Source organism: Camelina sativa, chromosome 9 (assembly GCF_030686135.1).
Source record: "Camelina sativa cultivar CO46 ecotype springtype chromosome 9, ASM3068613v1".
NCBI lineage: Eukaryota > Viridiplantae > Streptophyta > Magnoliopsida > Brassicales > Brassicaceae > Camelina > Camelina sativa.
The window spans coordinates 35,627,655-35,643,420 of record NC_141888.1 but is presented as its reverse complement, the minus strand read 5'-3'; the positions used below and the strand labels follow the sequence as shown (position 1 = coordinate 35,643,420).

General features: G+C 37.4%; 3 protein-coding genes across 6 annotated transcripts; 1 reads left to right on the top strand and 2 right to left on the bottom strand.

The window, feature by feature from the left end:
- The first annotated feature begins 256 nt into the window (after nt 1-256).
- LOC104713051 (receptor-like protein 15) lies at nt 257-7,610 on the top strand. Of its 2 annotated transcripts, XM_087464666.1 has the most exons (6): nt 436-903; nt 1,248-1,403; nt 1,571-1,645; nt 1,793-1,873; nt 1,976-2,838; nt 2,918-4,240. In XM_087464666.1, the coding sequence occupies exons 1-6, from the start codon at nt 513-515 to the stop codon at nt 2,954-2,956; spliced, it is 1,605 nt and encodes a 534-aa protein (XP_087320792.1). In that variant the 5' UTR covers nt 436-512; the 3' UTR covers nt 2,957-4,240. The 2 variants fall into 2 exon arrangements, with proteins under 2 accessions (XP_087320791.1, XP_087320792.1); XM_087464665.1 differs by having other exon boundaries at nt 257-903; nt 1,976-7,610.
- On the bottom strand, nt 4,148-9,578 carry LOC104715838 (protein LONGIFOLIA 1-like). Of its 2 annotated transcripts, XM_087464668.1 has the most exons (6): nt 8,174-9,395; nt 7,591-7,661; nt 5,611-7,512; nt 5,387-5,522; nt 4,355-5,231; nt 4,148-4,243 (listed from the first exon to the last, which is right to left on the bottom strand). In XM_087464668.1, exons 3-5 carry the CDS (start codon nt 7,315-7,317, stop codon nt 4,390-4,392), a joined length of 2,685 nt encoding a protein of 894 aa, XP_087320794.1. In that variant the 5' UTR covers nt 7,318-7,512; nt 7,591-7,661; nt 8,174-9,395; the 3' UTR covers nt 4,148-4,243; nt 4,355-4,389. The 2 variants fall into 2 exon arrangements, with proteins under 2 accessions (XP_087320794.1, XP_087320793.1); XM_087464667.1 differs by having other exon boundaries at nt 4,148-5,231; nt 8,174-9,578.
- A 2,318-nt stretch (nt 9,579-11,896) lies between these two features.
- LOC104713050 (uncharacterized) lies at nt 11,897-15,268 on the bottom strand. Of its 2 annotated transcripts, none has more exons than XM_010430089.3 (11): nt 14,903-15,268; nt 14,462-14,611; nt 14,180-14,347; nt 13,784-13,936; nt 13,559-13,711; nt 13,303-13,467; nt 13,068-13,184; nt 12,795-12,984; nt 12,443-12,710; nt 12,230-12,356; nt 11,897-12,147 (listed from the first exon to the last, which is right to left on the bottom strand). In XM_010430089.3, the coding sequence occupies exons 1-11, from the start codon at nt 15,060-15,062 to the stop codon at nt 12,092-12,094; spliced, it is 1,707 nt and encodes a 568-aa protein (XP_010428391.1). In that variant the 5' UTR covers nt 15,063-15,268; the 3' UTR covers nt 11,897-12,091. The 2 variants fall into 2 exon arrangements, with proteins under 2 accessions (XP_010428391.1, XP_087320284.1); XM_087464158.1 differs by having other exon boundaries at nt 13,068-13,187; nt 14,903-15,195.
- Between the last annotated feature and the right edge of the window lie 498 nt (nt 15,269-15,766).

Genomic DNA, 15,766 nt, shown 5'->3' with positions numbered 1-15,766 from the left:
GACTCAGTCTTTTGTGTACTGTATATATGTTTATACAAATATTCCTTTTTTCCAACTAAAACATGGATATAGTGTTTTACAATTCGGATTCTACTAAGATATCAAGTATTTTTGTTAAATTGTTGTGTATCATGTATTATAATATCTTTGCACTTACTGAGAACGAGGCTTGCTCGATCATGCCACATATAATTGGGTTTCACCATGGATTTAGACGCTGTTGAAAACGACACACACTTGGACACACGCTAAACGAGTCTTATACGCGAGTCAAAGTAAAGACAATGATCACTCGCGCAACGTGAGTAACGCTACTACACATGTTACATGCATATGAAGTTTAGGTGTTTTTCATTGATTTTTGAAGAAAGCAATGGTGTTTTTACACGGAAATTTGAAATTCCTATATATAACGTACGTGGAGGTACTTGTATAGAACTCACAGTCCCACATTGCATTTTAGTTTTCTTTCACTGGCTTTTTAATTTTTTTCTATTTTTATCACATTTGCAATGGAAGGGAAGGTGTTGTTGGGCCAATACTTGATATGGTTGATGCTAGTGTTGGGACAGCTACACGGATGCAAAAGCTGTAATGAGAAAGATAGGACGGCATTAATGGATATCAAGAAATACATAGTCTCGGTTTCTGAAGAAGAGTTATCGGACTTTGTTCTCACTACTTGGACTAATGACAAAGAGGACGATTGCTGTTTTTGGGAAGGCTTGGAATGCAATAGTACAAGCGGACGGGTGACTCAACTTTTCATCGATTTCTCGTATTGCAAACCGAGTTCTCTCCTAAACCTTTCTCTGCTGCATCCCTTTGAACTAGAAGTTCGAAGTCTGCAGCTGTTTTCTGACTCAGGGTACGGACTCAGTGGCTTCTTTGATGATGTGGAAGGTACATCCTTTTTTTCTTCTTCTGTCTCTTTTTTTAACCTCTTGTGGTCTCTATTTGAAAACATATTTCCCTGCATCGATAATTTTGAATTCTAGATGAGCTTGATTTTTGAATGCTGATAACGTTTAAAATGATGATACTCAATTAGACTTTTTCCATGCATTAAAAATTTATATTAACTAACTCGCTGATGTCTATGCAATATACAGCACAAAATTACATAAAACTGTCACTCATGTTTCATAATCTTCATTTGCATATAGAGAAGAGTAAAATCATAATTAAACGGTTGAACCTATTGAGTGATTACAGTACTTGTTATAAACAAGATTTTTATTTTGCAGGTTATAAAAGTCTAAAGAGATTAAGAAACCTGGAGACTCTGGATATGTCTTCAAATAGTTTCAACAACAGCATCTTTCCCTTTCTTAATGCCGCCACATCACTCACAACTCTGTTTCTTAAGTCCAACAAGATGAGTGGTTCTTTTCCTGTTAAAGGTATGTTTCTTCGTTTTTTAAAAAACTAGTATAGTAGTATGACTTAATTGATTTATGATATGCATCTTTTGTTAGATCGATTTAGTTTATAATTATTGTTAATATATAGCCGTATAGGTCTTATATTCAGTTTGAATCATTCTTATATATGTTGGTATCCCTCTCAGAACTTAGAGATTTGATGAATTTGGAACTTTTGGACCTGAGTGGAAACAGATTTAATGGCTCCATACCAGTACAAGGTAACTTGTTCACATATGCCTTTATTTTTTCTATTCATTTTTAATAGTTTTAACAATACAAGATTGTTGATTTACTCTGGACCTATCCCTGAAATCATATTTTCGAGGTCCTGACCTTTTTTGTGGGTTTTTTTTTTCATGTGGCAGAGTTACATGCCCGGATGGGGAAGCTGAAAGCTCTGGATCTAAGCGGCAATGAATTTTCTGGTTCATTGGAACTGCAAGCAGGCAAGTTTTCTCAAAATATTTCACTGCTTTGTTGGAGACTTAGTCAAGTTCACGTTAAATAAGTGACAATTTTTTTTTTGCTTTTGATCAATATTATTGTAGGAATTTGCAAACTGAAGAATATACAAGAGCTCGATCTCAGTCAAAACAAACTTGTAGGTCAGTTCCCCTCATGTTTAACTAGCTTGACTGGACTTCGAGTTCTTGATCTCTCATCAAACCAATTAACTGGGAAGGTACCATCTCTTGTCGGTAACCTCAAATCCCTTGAATACTTATCATTGTTTGATAACAACTTCGAAGGCATCTTCTCACTTGGTTGGCTCGCCAACCTCTCAAAGCTAAAGGTGTTGAAACTTTGCTCAAAATCCAACACACTTCAACTAGTGTCGGAAAGTTTCTTGAAGCCAAAGTTTCAGTTGACAGTTATTACACTAAGTTCTTGTAACTTGGAGAAGATTCCTCCTTTTCTCCAACACCAAAAGGATTTGCGTCATCTTGATCTCTCTGGCAACATTATTTCTGGGATATTTCCTTCTTGGGTGTTGGCTAACAATACAAAACTGGTGGATTTGCGTCTACAGAATAATTCTCTTACGAGCTTTAAGCTACCGAAATCTGCTCATAACCTGCTTTCTCTGAATTTGTCAGTTAATAAATTCAGTCATCTCTTTCCTGATAACTTTGGGTGGATACTTCCTCATTTACAGTATATGAATCTAGCAGTGAATGGTTTTCAAGGAAATCTGCCATCTTCTCTAGGTAACATGAAAAATATGCAATACATGGATATATCTCACAATAGTTTCTACGGGAAGCTACCGAGAAGTTTTGTAGAAGGTTGTTATTCCTTACGGTACTTGAAGTTGTCACATAACAAACTAAGTGGAGAGATTTTTTCGGAATCAGCAAACTTCAGTCATATATGGATGTTGTCTATGGATAACAATTTGTTTACAGGAAAGGTTAGACAAGGATTGCGGAACTTGACATCTTTGTATATTCTCGACATTTCAAACAACAATCTCACAGGTGTTATTCCAGGTTGGATCGGCGAGCTTTCACTCTTATATGCACTATTGATTTCAAACAACTCGTTGGAAGGTGAACTACCTGTTTCGTTGTTCAACATATCTACACTAGAGCTACTGGACCTCTCTGCGAACAGTTTATCTGGGGGCATACCTCCACACGTCAATTTCATAGATGGGCATGAGCTAGTGTTACTCCTGCAAGACAATAATTTTTCAGGGGTTATTCCAGACACATTGCTAGCAAATGTCAAAGTACTTGATCTTAGAAATAACAGTTTGTCTGGAAATATTCCAAAGTTCATCAACACCGAAAACATCAGTATGCTGCTTCTACGTGGGAATTATTTAACTGGCCGCATCCCCCCACAGTTGTGTGGCCTAAGCAACCTCCAAATTTTGGATCTTGCCAATAACAGACTAAGTGGATCCATACCTTCTTGCCTTAGCAATACATCCTTTGGTTTGGGGAAAGAGGATACATCATACGACTATGATCACAGTGGGTTTTCCTCGTTTGTTGATTCCTTAAATGTTGATCTATATTTCAAGTCTCTGCTCATGCTTGAACGATATGGTGGAAACTACAAATCAGGCTACCGGACGAAAATTAAATTTGCAACAAAGCATCGATATGATGCCTACATGGGTGGAAATCTCAACTTATTATTTGGACTTGATCTCTCAGTAAATGAGTTGAGTGGTGAGATCCCAGTTGAGCTTGGAGGTCTTATGAAACTACAATCTCTCAATCTTTCTCACAACAACTTATCAGGAGTGATACCAAATACCTTTTCAGGTCTCAAGAATGTGGAAAGCCTTGATCTCTCATTCAACATATTACATGGCCGGATCCCACCACAACTAAGTTATCTGAACAACCTTGAAGTCTTCAAGGTCTCATACAACAACTTGTCAGGAGCCATTCCACATGGAAGACAGTTTAACACCTTCGATACACAAAGCTACTTAGGTAATCCTTTTCTATGTGGACAACCTACCAACACAAGCTGCAACAACAATGTCTTACAAGAGCAGCCAGATAATGAAGTGGAAGCTGATGAATCTTTAATCGACATGGTGTCTTTCTATTGGAGTTTTGCTGCAGCCTATGTCACAATACTTCTTGGGATACTCGCATCACTCTCCTTTGATTCTCCTTGGAGCCGACTTTGGTTCTACATGGTTTATGCTTTCATCCACAAGGCTAAGAATTTGTTTTCCAGTTAGATCTCTTTTCATCTGTATGAATTCTATACTGATTTACAGTATCTTTTCAGGTACCCATCTCAAGAAGAACATCAGTAATTACATAACACACCATATGATTTTTATCCTGCTGTAGAATACAAAGACCCAAATACAAAGCAAATGAATCAGCAAGACAAAAAAAAAGACCAGGGTGAAACGTAGACCACAGTTAAAGAGTTAGAGAAAGAAGAGAAACCACTTGTGTTTATATATAATCTTCTTCAACAGACTTTGCTAATGGTCTGCAAAAAGCGTTCTTCGCCTTCCTGACTTTGCTTGCAGACGGCTGGTCTCTGCATGGACGACTTCACTAACCAGATCCTTGAAGAGAAGCCTCTCCACATCCAGCACCAACCCTGAAATTTCTCCACTGAAGTCTGCCCAGTTCTCAGATCGAATCGTCACATCTTCAGCAAGTATATTTTTCAAGAAGTCATCTTCTTCCTCCAATAAGAAGCTTTCTGATCTCTTTGTAGCTTGCTTTTGCAGTGTTTCTACCGCTGAACACAGTTCTTTCAGTAATTGTTGCGCACTCACGGCTTTCTTAGTCATCTTAGCAGATGACTTCATCAATGGATTCGTCGTGGCTTCAACTGAAGCTAGTTTCTCCACCAGGATCTCATTAACGGTGTCAAACACAAGTTTGCGGTTGAGCTTCTCATTTTTCAGAACCTTATTTTCTTCTTTGTGTAACAGATGCATAGTACTGCTTCCCTTTGTCTGCTCAAGAACAAAGAACAGCTCAGGATTGATTGGGTGGCCAGAAGGGTGTAGCTGAAACGTTGTCAATCCTGAGCCAAGGTCTCTGAGGAGAAGACCCGAAGCTAATAGAATCTCAGAGATGTATCTATGATCAGTGGTAGGATCTGGGTTCTCACAGAGCGATGCAATATAATCTTGGCTTGCTTCATCATGGTTTGAGTTCAGTCGTCTGAGCTTTTGAACCAAGTGCTCAACATTCTGAAGCTTCTTACGGTTTATCTCTGGCGAAAAGCTTGATGTGGTTTCTGAGAAACTGTAAGCTGGATTCCACTGGTCCTCACAATGTTCATCACCAAAGTCATCGGCTACGTTACCTATCACATGATCAGTTCTGGGTCAAAACTTTTACCAAACTAAACAAGCTACAGACATATGTAAGAGACATTGATGTTTGCAAGTTTCTTATCCATGCCAATATTCTCAGAGGTTGATGACCACAAGGACACTATAGATGGAAATCTTTTGTTACCTTGTGTCTTCACGGGTGATGGTTCAATCTCTCTGTACGTTGAAGCGTCGAGAACAGAAATAGGACTTGGATGTTCCAAAGCAACTACTGAAAGGTTCGCTGAGAATCCATCTTCACTAAACCTTGGACTAGATTTCTGCAAACGCAAAACAAAACTTGTAAGAACTAAGTGAAAAACTTTTGACACCTAGCAGTTAGAAATACAAATGAGAGTCAGAACTCACATTCTGCATTAAGTTCGAGACTACAGCTTTGGCTGCCTCGATTACAGATGGACTTTTACCACCATCGGCTTCAGTAGCTTTTTCTACACAAGCAGAGGCTTCTGTTTCGGATGGAGTACAAACGTCATTACTTGACGTCCTAGATTCATTGCTTAGTTGACTAAGTTGGTCATCATTTTGCTGCAAACTCTTCCGAGCCTTGGGTCTACGTTTGCCACCAGGAGAAGTAGATTCCACAAGTTGTTGGTTTGACGGTTTCCTCGATTTGCTAGAATCAGGAGGTGTTGGTGGCCGTGAACGTTTATCATACTCAAGCTTCTTCTGCTGTAATCTTGGACTTACAGATCCTGAACTCTTTGAAGTACTTTCTTTGGGAACCTGCTGAGGCTTTTTTGAAGAAGACCGCACACTTCTGCTGTCAGAATTCTTATCGAAAGAGTTGGTACAGGTATCAGCTCTTCGGTTTACAGGACTACGATCTTTTGTCACCCGTTTATTACTTGCTGAAGTTTCTTTGTCACCAGGTTTTTCTCTACGGATCTTATTGAGGCCAGATAGGCTGTGAATGGGAATAAGGGATGACGCAGGAATACCAGCCTTTTCAACAAGCTTGGCAGGTTTCATAATCACAATCGGGGATTGATATACCTGGTTAGCTGAAGATGAAGAAGACTGGACTCTCGTTATGGATGGCATTGCATGGTTGGAAGTTGCAGAATTTTCTCTTTCATAATCCTTTTGAGCTGCAACGTTTGAGGATTGTAGTTGCTTCTCAGTATCCAGGAAACCCTTTGACTGCATAGACTCTAATATTTGTTTAAGAGCTCGCAGATCTTTTCCCGAATGTTTGAACTCAAGCTCATTCAATCTACGCTCCATTTCACTGTACACTGTAGGAGAAAAATTAGGTGCCTCATACGGCTTTGCTTTCACAGGCATGCTGGCTTGCTTTTGCAAAACTCGGTTTCTATCAGCTTGTTTCCATGGAGCTGGTTCAATGGGGAATCTTGTATTTGATAGAGGTTTCATAACAAAGTCAGAGTTTCTCCATCTTGGAGAAGCCGGGTCCTTCCCCAAGCTTCTTGGTGAGCTAGGAGAAAAACGGATAGCACGGTTCAGATTTTTCTCCCTCAATGATCTTGAAAATGGATCGTCGTTTTGATCAGAGGTGCTGGTTTTGTTCAAACCAAACTGATGAATGTCTCTGCCCAATGGAGAACCTGGCAATGTCTCCAATCCCATGAGCTTCGCAACAACACTGGGAGGCCGTTTCTTGCTGCTGCTTGAACAGCTTTCACTGAAACTTTCAGAAAGCTTACTTGATCTAGGATCAACACCGGAGTTTTGCATCACTCGCTCTCTACTATCCAGTGAAAGCCTAGGCAACTCTTTTAGCTTCTGTCTGGATTTCAGCGTATCATGAGAATCAACTGAGTAGCGAGGTGCATCTTTCTTACCATTCTCGTTATAATGTTGAGATGTTTCTCTAAGTTTTGCTAGAACTCTGAAGGACTCATTGAGATCCGCAGGAGTTGATTGCTTCAAACCATAAGGCCTTGGGGAATCCTCTCGTCTACTGTGTCTAACTACTTCTTCTCTTGTCATTGGAGTCTTATTCAAAAGCCCTCTGGCTTCTCTGTACATTGAGTCTCTCACAACATCTCTAAGGTCAAGTCCCAGATGTGAAAACCCATTACCTTCAGTCATCTCAGGATCACTTGTAGGAGATTCTGGATAATTGGCTCGGTCATAGGCAGAAGAAGCTTCAGGTAGAACTCCTCCTCTGTTGAACTCAGAAGAAGATGGGGAGGACGAACATGAAGATGAGAAAGAAACCCTCGATGATTCTGTTGAAACCCTTTGCTTCTCTTTCACATTCCCACCAATGTTCGAGTCCTGAAACTGAATTGCAAAAACCCTTAGGATTTTATTTATAGAAAACCTCGTGTATATATATGTTTGACAAGAGAAGCAACTTACAGTTTCTTTTTGCTGATAAATTGTATCAACAGATTCTCTCTCGTCGTTGATGCTATTAGCATTTCCACTACCTACATCAAGCACATAAAAACAAGCATGAGCATCATATCCAAACTCTCAAACAAGGAACACCCTGATGATGCATTCAGAGAAACCATTAATAAAAACCTATACGTACCAGTTAGTCAAACTTGAATTTATCACATTTGGTTGGAAACTTCATGAGCCTAAGGTTAATAAAAGTCAAAATCTACCAAGAAAAAACTGGCCACAAGGGAAACTAAATCTAACCAAAAAGATCCGGCAGATCAACACAACTGAGAAAGAAATAAAAACAAGCAAAACTTAGATCTCTGAGACTGTAACTAAGACTTGGTTAATGAAAGAATGAAACACTACATTGGCAGATGCAGAGCAGAGCCAAACAAAATAGACAAGAACATACAAAAAGAAAAGTAAAAGACATGAATTAAGAATTACTAACATGTTGTAACCACATACGAGTCAACGACTACGAGACACGAGATCAGAAGAGAGTGTTTAAATTATCACCAAAAAATATATATATAAATAATTAATTTACCTAAAGTAAGGCTTTTTCGCCGGCCAGTGAGAACATGGTGACGATCAAAGATTTAAAAAATCCCATTCATACAACCAATTTGCTTCTGCAGATCTGCAGCACTATCATCTGCCAATGAATGCAGAAGCTTCGCAGCCATTTTTCTATACAATCACAAAAACAGCCAATCCTCCTCCGGCGCCGGAAACTTTATACAGAAAGATTCAAAAAGACTTCTCTTTTCTTTTCTTACTTTTTGGCTTTGAAAGCTTTCTTTCTTCTGTGATGATTGATTTCCCAAAAAAAACTCAAAACTTTTTGGCCTCAATGATGTGTTTGCAATAATATGGAAGAGATCACTTTAAAAAGCTTCTTATTTTTTCTTTTCTATCTATCTCCATCATCAAACAGTAACCACCATTAAAACTCTATAACGAGAATGACGCACCTTCCATATTCATATAACTCCAAAATCATAGCCTTTCTCTTTGTAGAAAAAGAAAAAAAAAAAACTTGAAAACCCGTTTAAGATTTCAAATCACACAACCCCCTCCCCATTGTAATTTCTTCAGCTTAATTAAAGCTCAAAAAACCGCTAAATTCACTCCTAAAATAAAATCTAATCTAAAGTCCCACCACTAGTAGCAAGCAAACCTACGGATCTAAGAAAAGGAAATAAAGTTTACACCTTTATACAAACCTAAGATTCCCAGATTCACTGAAGACAAAACGAAAAGGAAAAAAGAAAAGATAAAAACCCTTTTGGTAATTTAGATCCAATCTTCAATAAACTAAACCATAAAGAGAAGATAAAATACATACTACAACATGTGTTCCCCTTTTGTCTGAAAAACAGAATCAGTCCTAAAACACAGAATGTGAATCTAGAGAACCAGTGAAAAAAGAAAAGAGCTGCAGAAGCAAAGCAGAGCAACCGCCAAATCAAGAAGAAGAAGGAGAAAGAAAGAAGAAATTAAAAGGGATTAAAGAAAGGAAAGGAACAAAAGAATCTCTTCACAGATCCAAGAGAGAGAGAGACTAAATGTTCCTCTGTTTTGTACTCACTCACTCCCTGCTAACTGCTCAGAGAGAACAAACCGGCAAATTCAGCCACATATTGGGCTTTTTTTTGGAATTTGTATGGGGTTTCTTTCTTTCTAAAAATAATAAAATGTAGAAAGCCAAGAGAAAGAAAAATACTAAAAACAGTTATCTTTATTTATTTATGAGATAGTATTAAAACAAAAACAATAAAGAGACATTGTGTGTGTATGTGTGGAGGTACAGAGGCTCTCCATCTCACGAAAGCATGTGAGAGAGAGAGAGTGAGATCTTTGGTTTTACTTCTATATATACATGTGACCCTCTGTCAGGTCATCGACATATCCAGAGAATGATTTCATTTTTAAGTTCTACACTTTCTTTTGTTTCTGTCACCAAATAAATATATGTGTTCTAAACGATCCTGGATTTGAAACTTGAAATACAAATTATCATAGTAATCTTTGCTTCATTGTCACACCAAATACAAATTTTCACGTAAGTATATATTATAGTCATCTTGGTGAGGTTTGTTTGCAATGAGTTATTTTTTTTTTCCTATGTTAAAAAAATGTCGGCAAGTTAGAAATAGACAATATATTACAAACAGACGTTAATTCTTGACTTTTTTCTCTCACCGGATAAAAGTATAAAACTAGTAGTAAAGTAAGATTACGGCAGATAATTCAACGTGAAATCTTTACAAAAATGTATGCTTTACGAATTATAAATTTTCAATCTATTTGGTGAACACTAGATAATTAAAAGCACTTTCACCACCATTGTTATGCATTTTAATACCAAAGTTAGATATGTAAAACTTGTTAGAGATATGTTGGTCTTTAATATTTTGCCGGTAAGGTCACGGCTCTACATTAAATACCATCCGCTTAGGTAGGGAAATCCCAAAACAAACAAAAAAAATAAAAGCATAACCAAGTACATTTTCACTAAGTTATATATCTGTCATAAAAAAACTATAGTCATTTTCTGCTTCTTTATCTATCAAACGAAGACTTGTCATTTCGTTGTTCCCTTTTTTTGCTTTATAGTGAGTGTATCTCTTCTCACGTCGAGATGTACCACCCCGAGTTTTCTCATATCACCTTATTCTTGTTGTTCTTTTTCTTGTCATTTTCGACTCATAACTCATAAAAATTGACAACCACATACATTTTATGTTTGACTTTTCTTTCTCCAATTCAATTAATTACTTTCGTATTCGTAGGTGCCGTATAAACAAACTATAGATAGAGCCTAGCTAGTAGACTACCACGAATTAATTAGCAGTATTTCTCTAAGTACTTAAAAATAAACTAATGGTTATCAAAAGCACAAAAATAATTACTAGTAGTAAAAAGCATCGGGTTTATCATTTATAGTATCATTTATAGTATTATAACAAGAATGTTCTTGATTTATTGTAATCTACTAGATTGGAGCCACCAAGGAACAAAAGGATTAGGTGTCTGTCTCGAGCGTCGTCAAAGTTGCCAACAATGTTTATTTTTTTTCTCATAGCGATAGTGGAACTCTTTCTTTTTGCATGGAAGTTGTTAAAAGCAATATTGAGGTATAAAATAGTTGATATTAAAGATATACTACTAGTAAGTAAAGAAACTAATAGTTGTGTATACTTACAAAAGAATACTACATGCTTTAGTAGTTGACTTGCCGACAAGGATTATTGGACATTTTAAATACCTGATCTCTAAATTGTATTTTCGTATTATACTAGTAGTATATTTTAATTTTGACTCATTGTCGTACTATATACAATGCTTACCGAAAATGCATTTTCCCCAACGGAAATGGTACAAGAAACATCTATAAAAAAACGTTTGGTAAATATTAGACAGACGTCAACAAAATTGGTTATGAATTAATGAGAGAAATAACTTAGGGGTTGGTAATATAGCAATTTTAAATAAATCATGTCTCGTGTATTTCTCTCTCCAATTTCTTTAGCATTTACTCTTTGTCGTTGGATCCAAACGTATAGACATATCCGTTTTTTTTTTTTTTTTTATGTATAGATGTATCATGTACCCATGGTATCACATTTAACAATTTCCAAAGCTACACGTATATTATAATTTATACAGTATGTAAAGTTTTATACTACTACTTGCATAATGCAAGTAAAGTTAAAGTGGTCGTTGGTCAAAGATCAAGAAATGCTCTCAATCATCGAGGCACATGGTTTCACGCCGTTAATGATTTGTCAAAAACTTGTAATCACTCGGATTTTTGTCTCTTTTAAAGTTGTAATCTACTCCTGTATTGATCAATGGTTTTTGCATTAAACTATCATTTACACAGACCAATGTCAAACGTAATCTTTATAGTTGGTGTAAAAAATGCATGGAAGATTAAAAATTACAATGCGAGAGAGAGACCAAAAGAAACAAATATCATTGTTTGGTCCTACTCAATTGGCACATCATAGTCCCCAAATAAAGCAAAACTTATTGCTAAAGAGAAACAGAGACTCGTTTATTATGTGAATTGTGAATTGTGAAGTGTTTTAGTAAGCCAAAGTTAATGCCTTTAAAACTCAGTTCCACCTGTAAAGTTTTCTTCAAATGTAATTACTCTGTTTACGTGCGTGTGTCTGCTTTGTCCAAATCAGATTTAAAATCTGGTGGACAATGTAAACAAGGCATCTCTCTTGCATGCAAATTCGAACCAACTACAAGTAAATTATCACCAGAGGAAAAGCTGTTTATATTGCAGAGCTTCCAAATACAAAACAAGAAGCAAAAGACTTCAGTTCAAATGTTAGCTTCTTCTACTCATCATTCATTTTCTTCTACTTTGCTTCTAAACCAAATTCTATCTTCAGCTACTACTTACTGTACAACCTCCCATAAAAGACCCTTCCAGTTGTTTATTTTTTTACGATTGCGGTTGTTGCTGTGAGTTTGCATCTTCTGCAGCAGCTGCTCCCTCCTCTGTTTCAATCCAAAGAATGAGTTAGACTTATTACCCAATTGTTAAAAAGGACCTGTTTAATCATGTCTGTTCATTAATCACCTTGCTTTTGTGGCGATGAAGCTCCTCCAGGATCAGCTTTAGCAGCATCTGTTGAAATCTCATTTCTCAGTGGCTCTACATTCGCCTGATCATGAGTATCTAGCAATGGTTCCGTGTTCACAATCCCCTGCAAAAGTATTCAGTATATAACGTCTGATAAGAAACAGCATCATTCCAAATAGCTGAAGCTGTTGTGGATAATGAATGTCACACCGTATCGAGTTGAGAAGCATCTTGATCTTTGACATCAGAGTTAACAGCAGCGGTTCTTGCCTCCTGTGGTCCCGTCATGTTTACATTACCATGGATAGTGTCAATCATGGGTGTGTCCATATCATTTGAATCTGTAGCCTTCTTGTTAGTATCATCAGAAGGATCAATAGTATCAGCTTGATGGCTACTACCAGCCGAGTCCTTGCCCAAAGTTCTTAGCATCTTTGCTCTATGATCACAATCTCCATAAGATGTAGCAGGCCTTTTACTGTTAACAATCACAAATCAACCATGTTTGTGAAGAAATGGGCCAAAAGAGAAAATATTATTGAGAATAATAACTAACACTTGCCTGTTACTAAAGCTAGGATCTGCCATTTGAACAGAGCTGTGTTTGTTTGAAATCAAAACACCACGAAGAACCTTTCCATCAATGATTGTTTCTATAGTGTAACCATGAGGGCTATTCTCGGTAACCCTGGCTTGAAACATCGTCTTTCCTTGGCCAATCGCGCCAATGTTGAAAGGAACAATCTCTCTTCCTACAATAAAACCATATAGAATAAATGCTACATTTTATGTTCTCAATCTAATATTTTTAGCGTAGGAGTTCGTGTTAGCACACCTTGATCAATGTTGGCTCTGGTCACAGCTAATTTCTGCCCTTGGCATTTTAGCTTCATTTGTTTCCTAAGAGACAAACTCCCTAGATTTTGATCAAACCGGGCATCGTATCCACCTTCTACTAACCCATAAGCAAAGAAGAATAGGAGAATAATTAGCAAATTTCATGTAACCAATACAGAATACTAGCTACAGATACCAAAGGATCGGAGTAAAACTGAAAGGCCGTAACAAACCTGTGTGTAAATAGTAAATGTCATCCAACGCCTCAAGATTCTTATTGCATCCACCAAGAAAGAAAAACGAACCAGGTTTATAAGGATCTAAACAAACCGCTGCACAAGAGAATCTAGCAGATGGCCCTTCTTCCATAGCAACTACCTTGGACCATACACCCGTTTCTTCAAAGGAAAACCAACGGCTTGTCATTATGATAACAGAGACTAATGAGAACTAAAGGCTTCGTCATTAATGAGGGTCGTGGTTACATACCCAAATCAAGGACATGTAGATCATTGTAAAGATTCTGTGAATCCGTAAACCCTCCAAAAACAAATAAGTTCCTCTCAAGTGCAACAGTTACATGACCGGCTCGAGGTGTTAACAACTGTCCTGAAGTATTCAATTCCTTCCATACAAAATTATCTGAAAATACAGAACCAGAATATCAGAAGACATACACACAAGCACTAAACACGTAAAGAATGCTTTCTGTACCTGTATCAAGGACATGAACATCGGAGAGATAATAGTCATCCAAATCTTCACCCCCGACTACGATGATTTTGTTCTTCCACGTTGAGCAAGTGTGGCTATCTCGTGCAGAGGGGGGTCTCCCGTTTGTTACAGCACGTTTCCACACATAAGTTTCTAACAAGATTAAAGCCGGTTCAGTTACATACCTCCATGGAATTGACAACAACTTTTTCTAATCCAAAAAAAACAGATAAGAGTAATGCACACTGTGGCTAACAGAAACCAACATCCAATCTGTATGTCAATGCTCACACAAAGGCTCATCCTCAAATCTCTCTCAAATTCCATATCAGTTAATCATAAATGCTACATGAATAGGACTAACATAGAAGCTAAAAAGTAGCCTGAGCAGTATACCTGTGTTTAGTATGTAGAGATCATTATAGAAGACTTCATCATCCGAATCGGGAGATTTCCCACAGCCACCAAATATGAAAAGACGTTTGTCAATTAGCGCCGCACTATGAGCCTCTCTTGCTCCAGGTTCTTCGCCTCTAATATTCGGGCATATCCAAGTATGTGAAGCTACCACACACACACACACACACACACACACAAAACCTCAAAAACCTCAAACCAGGAACAGTTAGACAAACAAGCAATTTCTTGATCTATCCAGACAAAGATGGAAGAGCTTACAAGTATCTAGAATGTGCAGATCCTTGAGGTACTTGGTCCCATCAGTACCACCAAACACAAAAAGGTTATCCCCGACTGTAGTACAGCTGTGACTGTCCCTCGGGCAAGGTGGTACGCCACTGATTACAGGCTGAGTCCAAATCTGCGTTTCTGCAACAAAATTGCCACACATATGAGAACAATGAAGAATTTAAAAACAGGACTACAAGTAAAGTAACCACAAAAAGGATCATTCAAGTACAGTATGACAAGGAAAGAAACAGTAGATATACACTGAAGAACAAAAGATCAAGATTTGAAAACAAAATAGGATAATGGGGTCTACCGCACGAATGTGACAAACCCTACAAATCGAACAAAATCATAGCTACAGAGATCAATCAAAGGTTGAAACTTTGTTAAAAAAAGCCGAGATTTTTCGAGGGAGCAAGCGCTACTAACCAGCGTCGAAGACATGAACTTGATTGGTTAAGCAACCGTCTCGACCAAAACCACCGAATACGTAGAGAAATCTACCGCCTTTAACGGCGTTACAAGTGTGCCCCCATCTCCTCCCGGGCCCGGTACCGAGACCCACTTGTCTGACCCTCTCCCACCTCATTTTCTTGGAAGAAAGATCCTTTCTTTGCGTTGAGAAAGTGCGGGAAAAATTAAGGGTTTTTTGGAAAAAAAAAAGAAAGGAGATTTTATAAAATTGAAAGACAAAGAGGAAATCACAAAAATCACAAAATGATTCTTTAATGCTAATGGCCGATACAGAAGATTTTTACAAAGGTGCTTCCTTTTTGCTTTTTAGGTTTTTCTAACAATGGTAACCGCAAAAGATGAAGAGATTAAAAATAAAAAAGGAATCTTTACCGAAATTAAATCGACGTTACTGAATTATAATGGACTGATTCGTGATAAACGTAGCTTCTTTACCTTTTTTTATTTTATTTTTAATGTTGGAACGAAGCCATTAAATCTAGGGACGAGTAATGATGTCAACAACAACAGCAAAATTAACCAATGAGTAATTTTTGTTGCCATCAAATCTGTCTGTGTGTCCAATAGAAATTATCAACTGCTCTAATCATCAAATGGTTTTTAAAATAGGCTTTAGGTGTGTCAGTTTTAGAGGAATAGAGAATTCATTGTTTTGTTCTGTGTAATCTTTGTGATTGACGTCAAATGAATACAATATCTTCGGTGATGAGACTTGAAATAAATGTCAAGACTATAACCTTGAGAGAATCCGCAATTATAAAGTTCCAAGTATTGACGAGAAGAAATAAAAGTCGCTTACGTTGTAACCAAAATTACCAA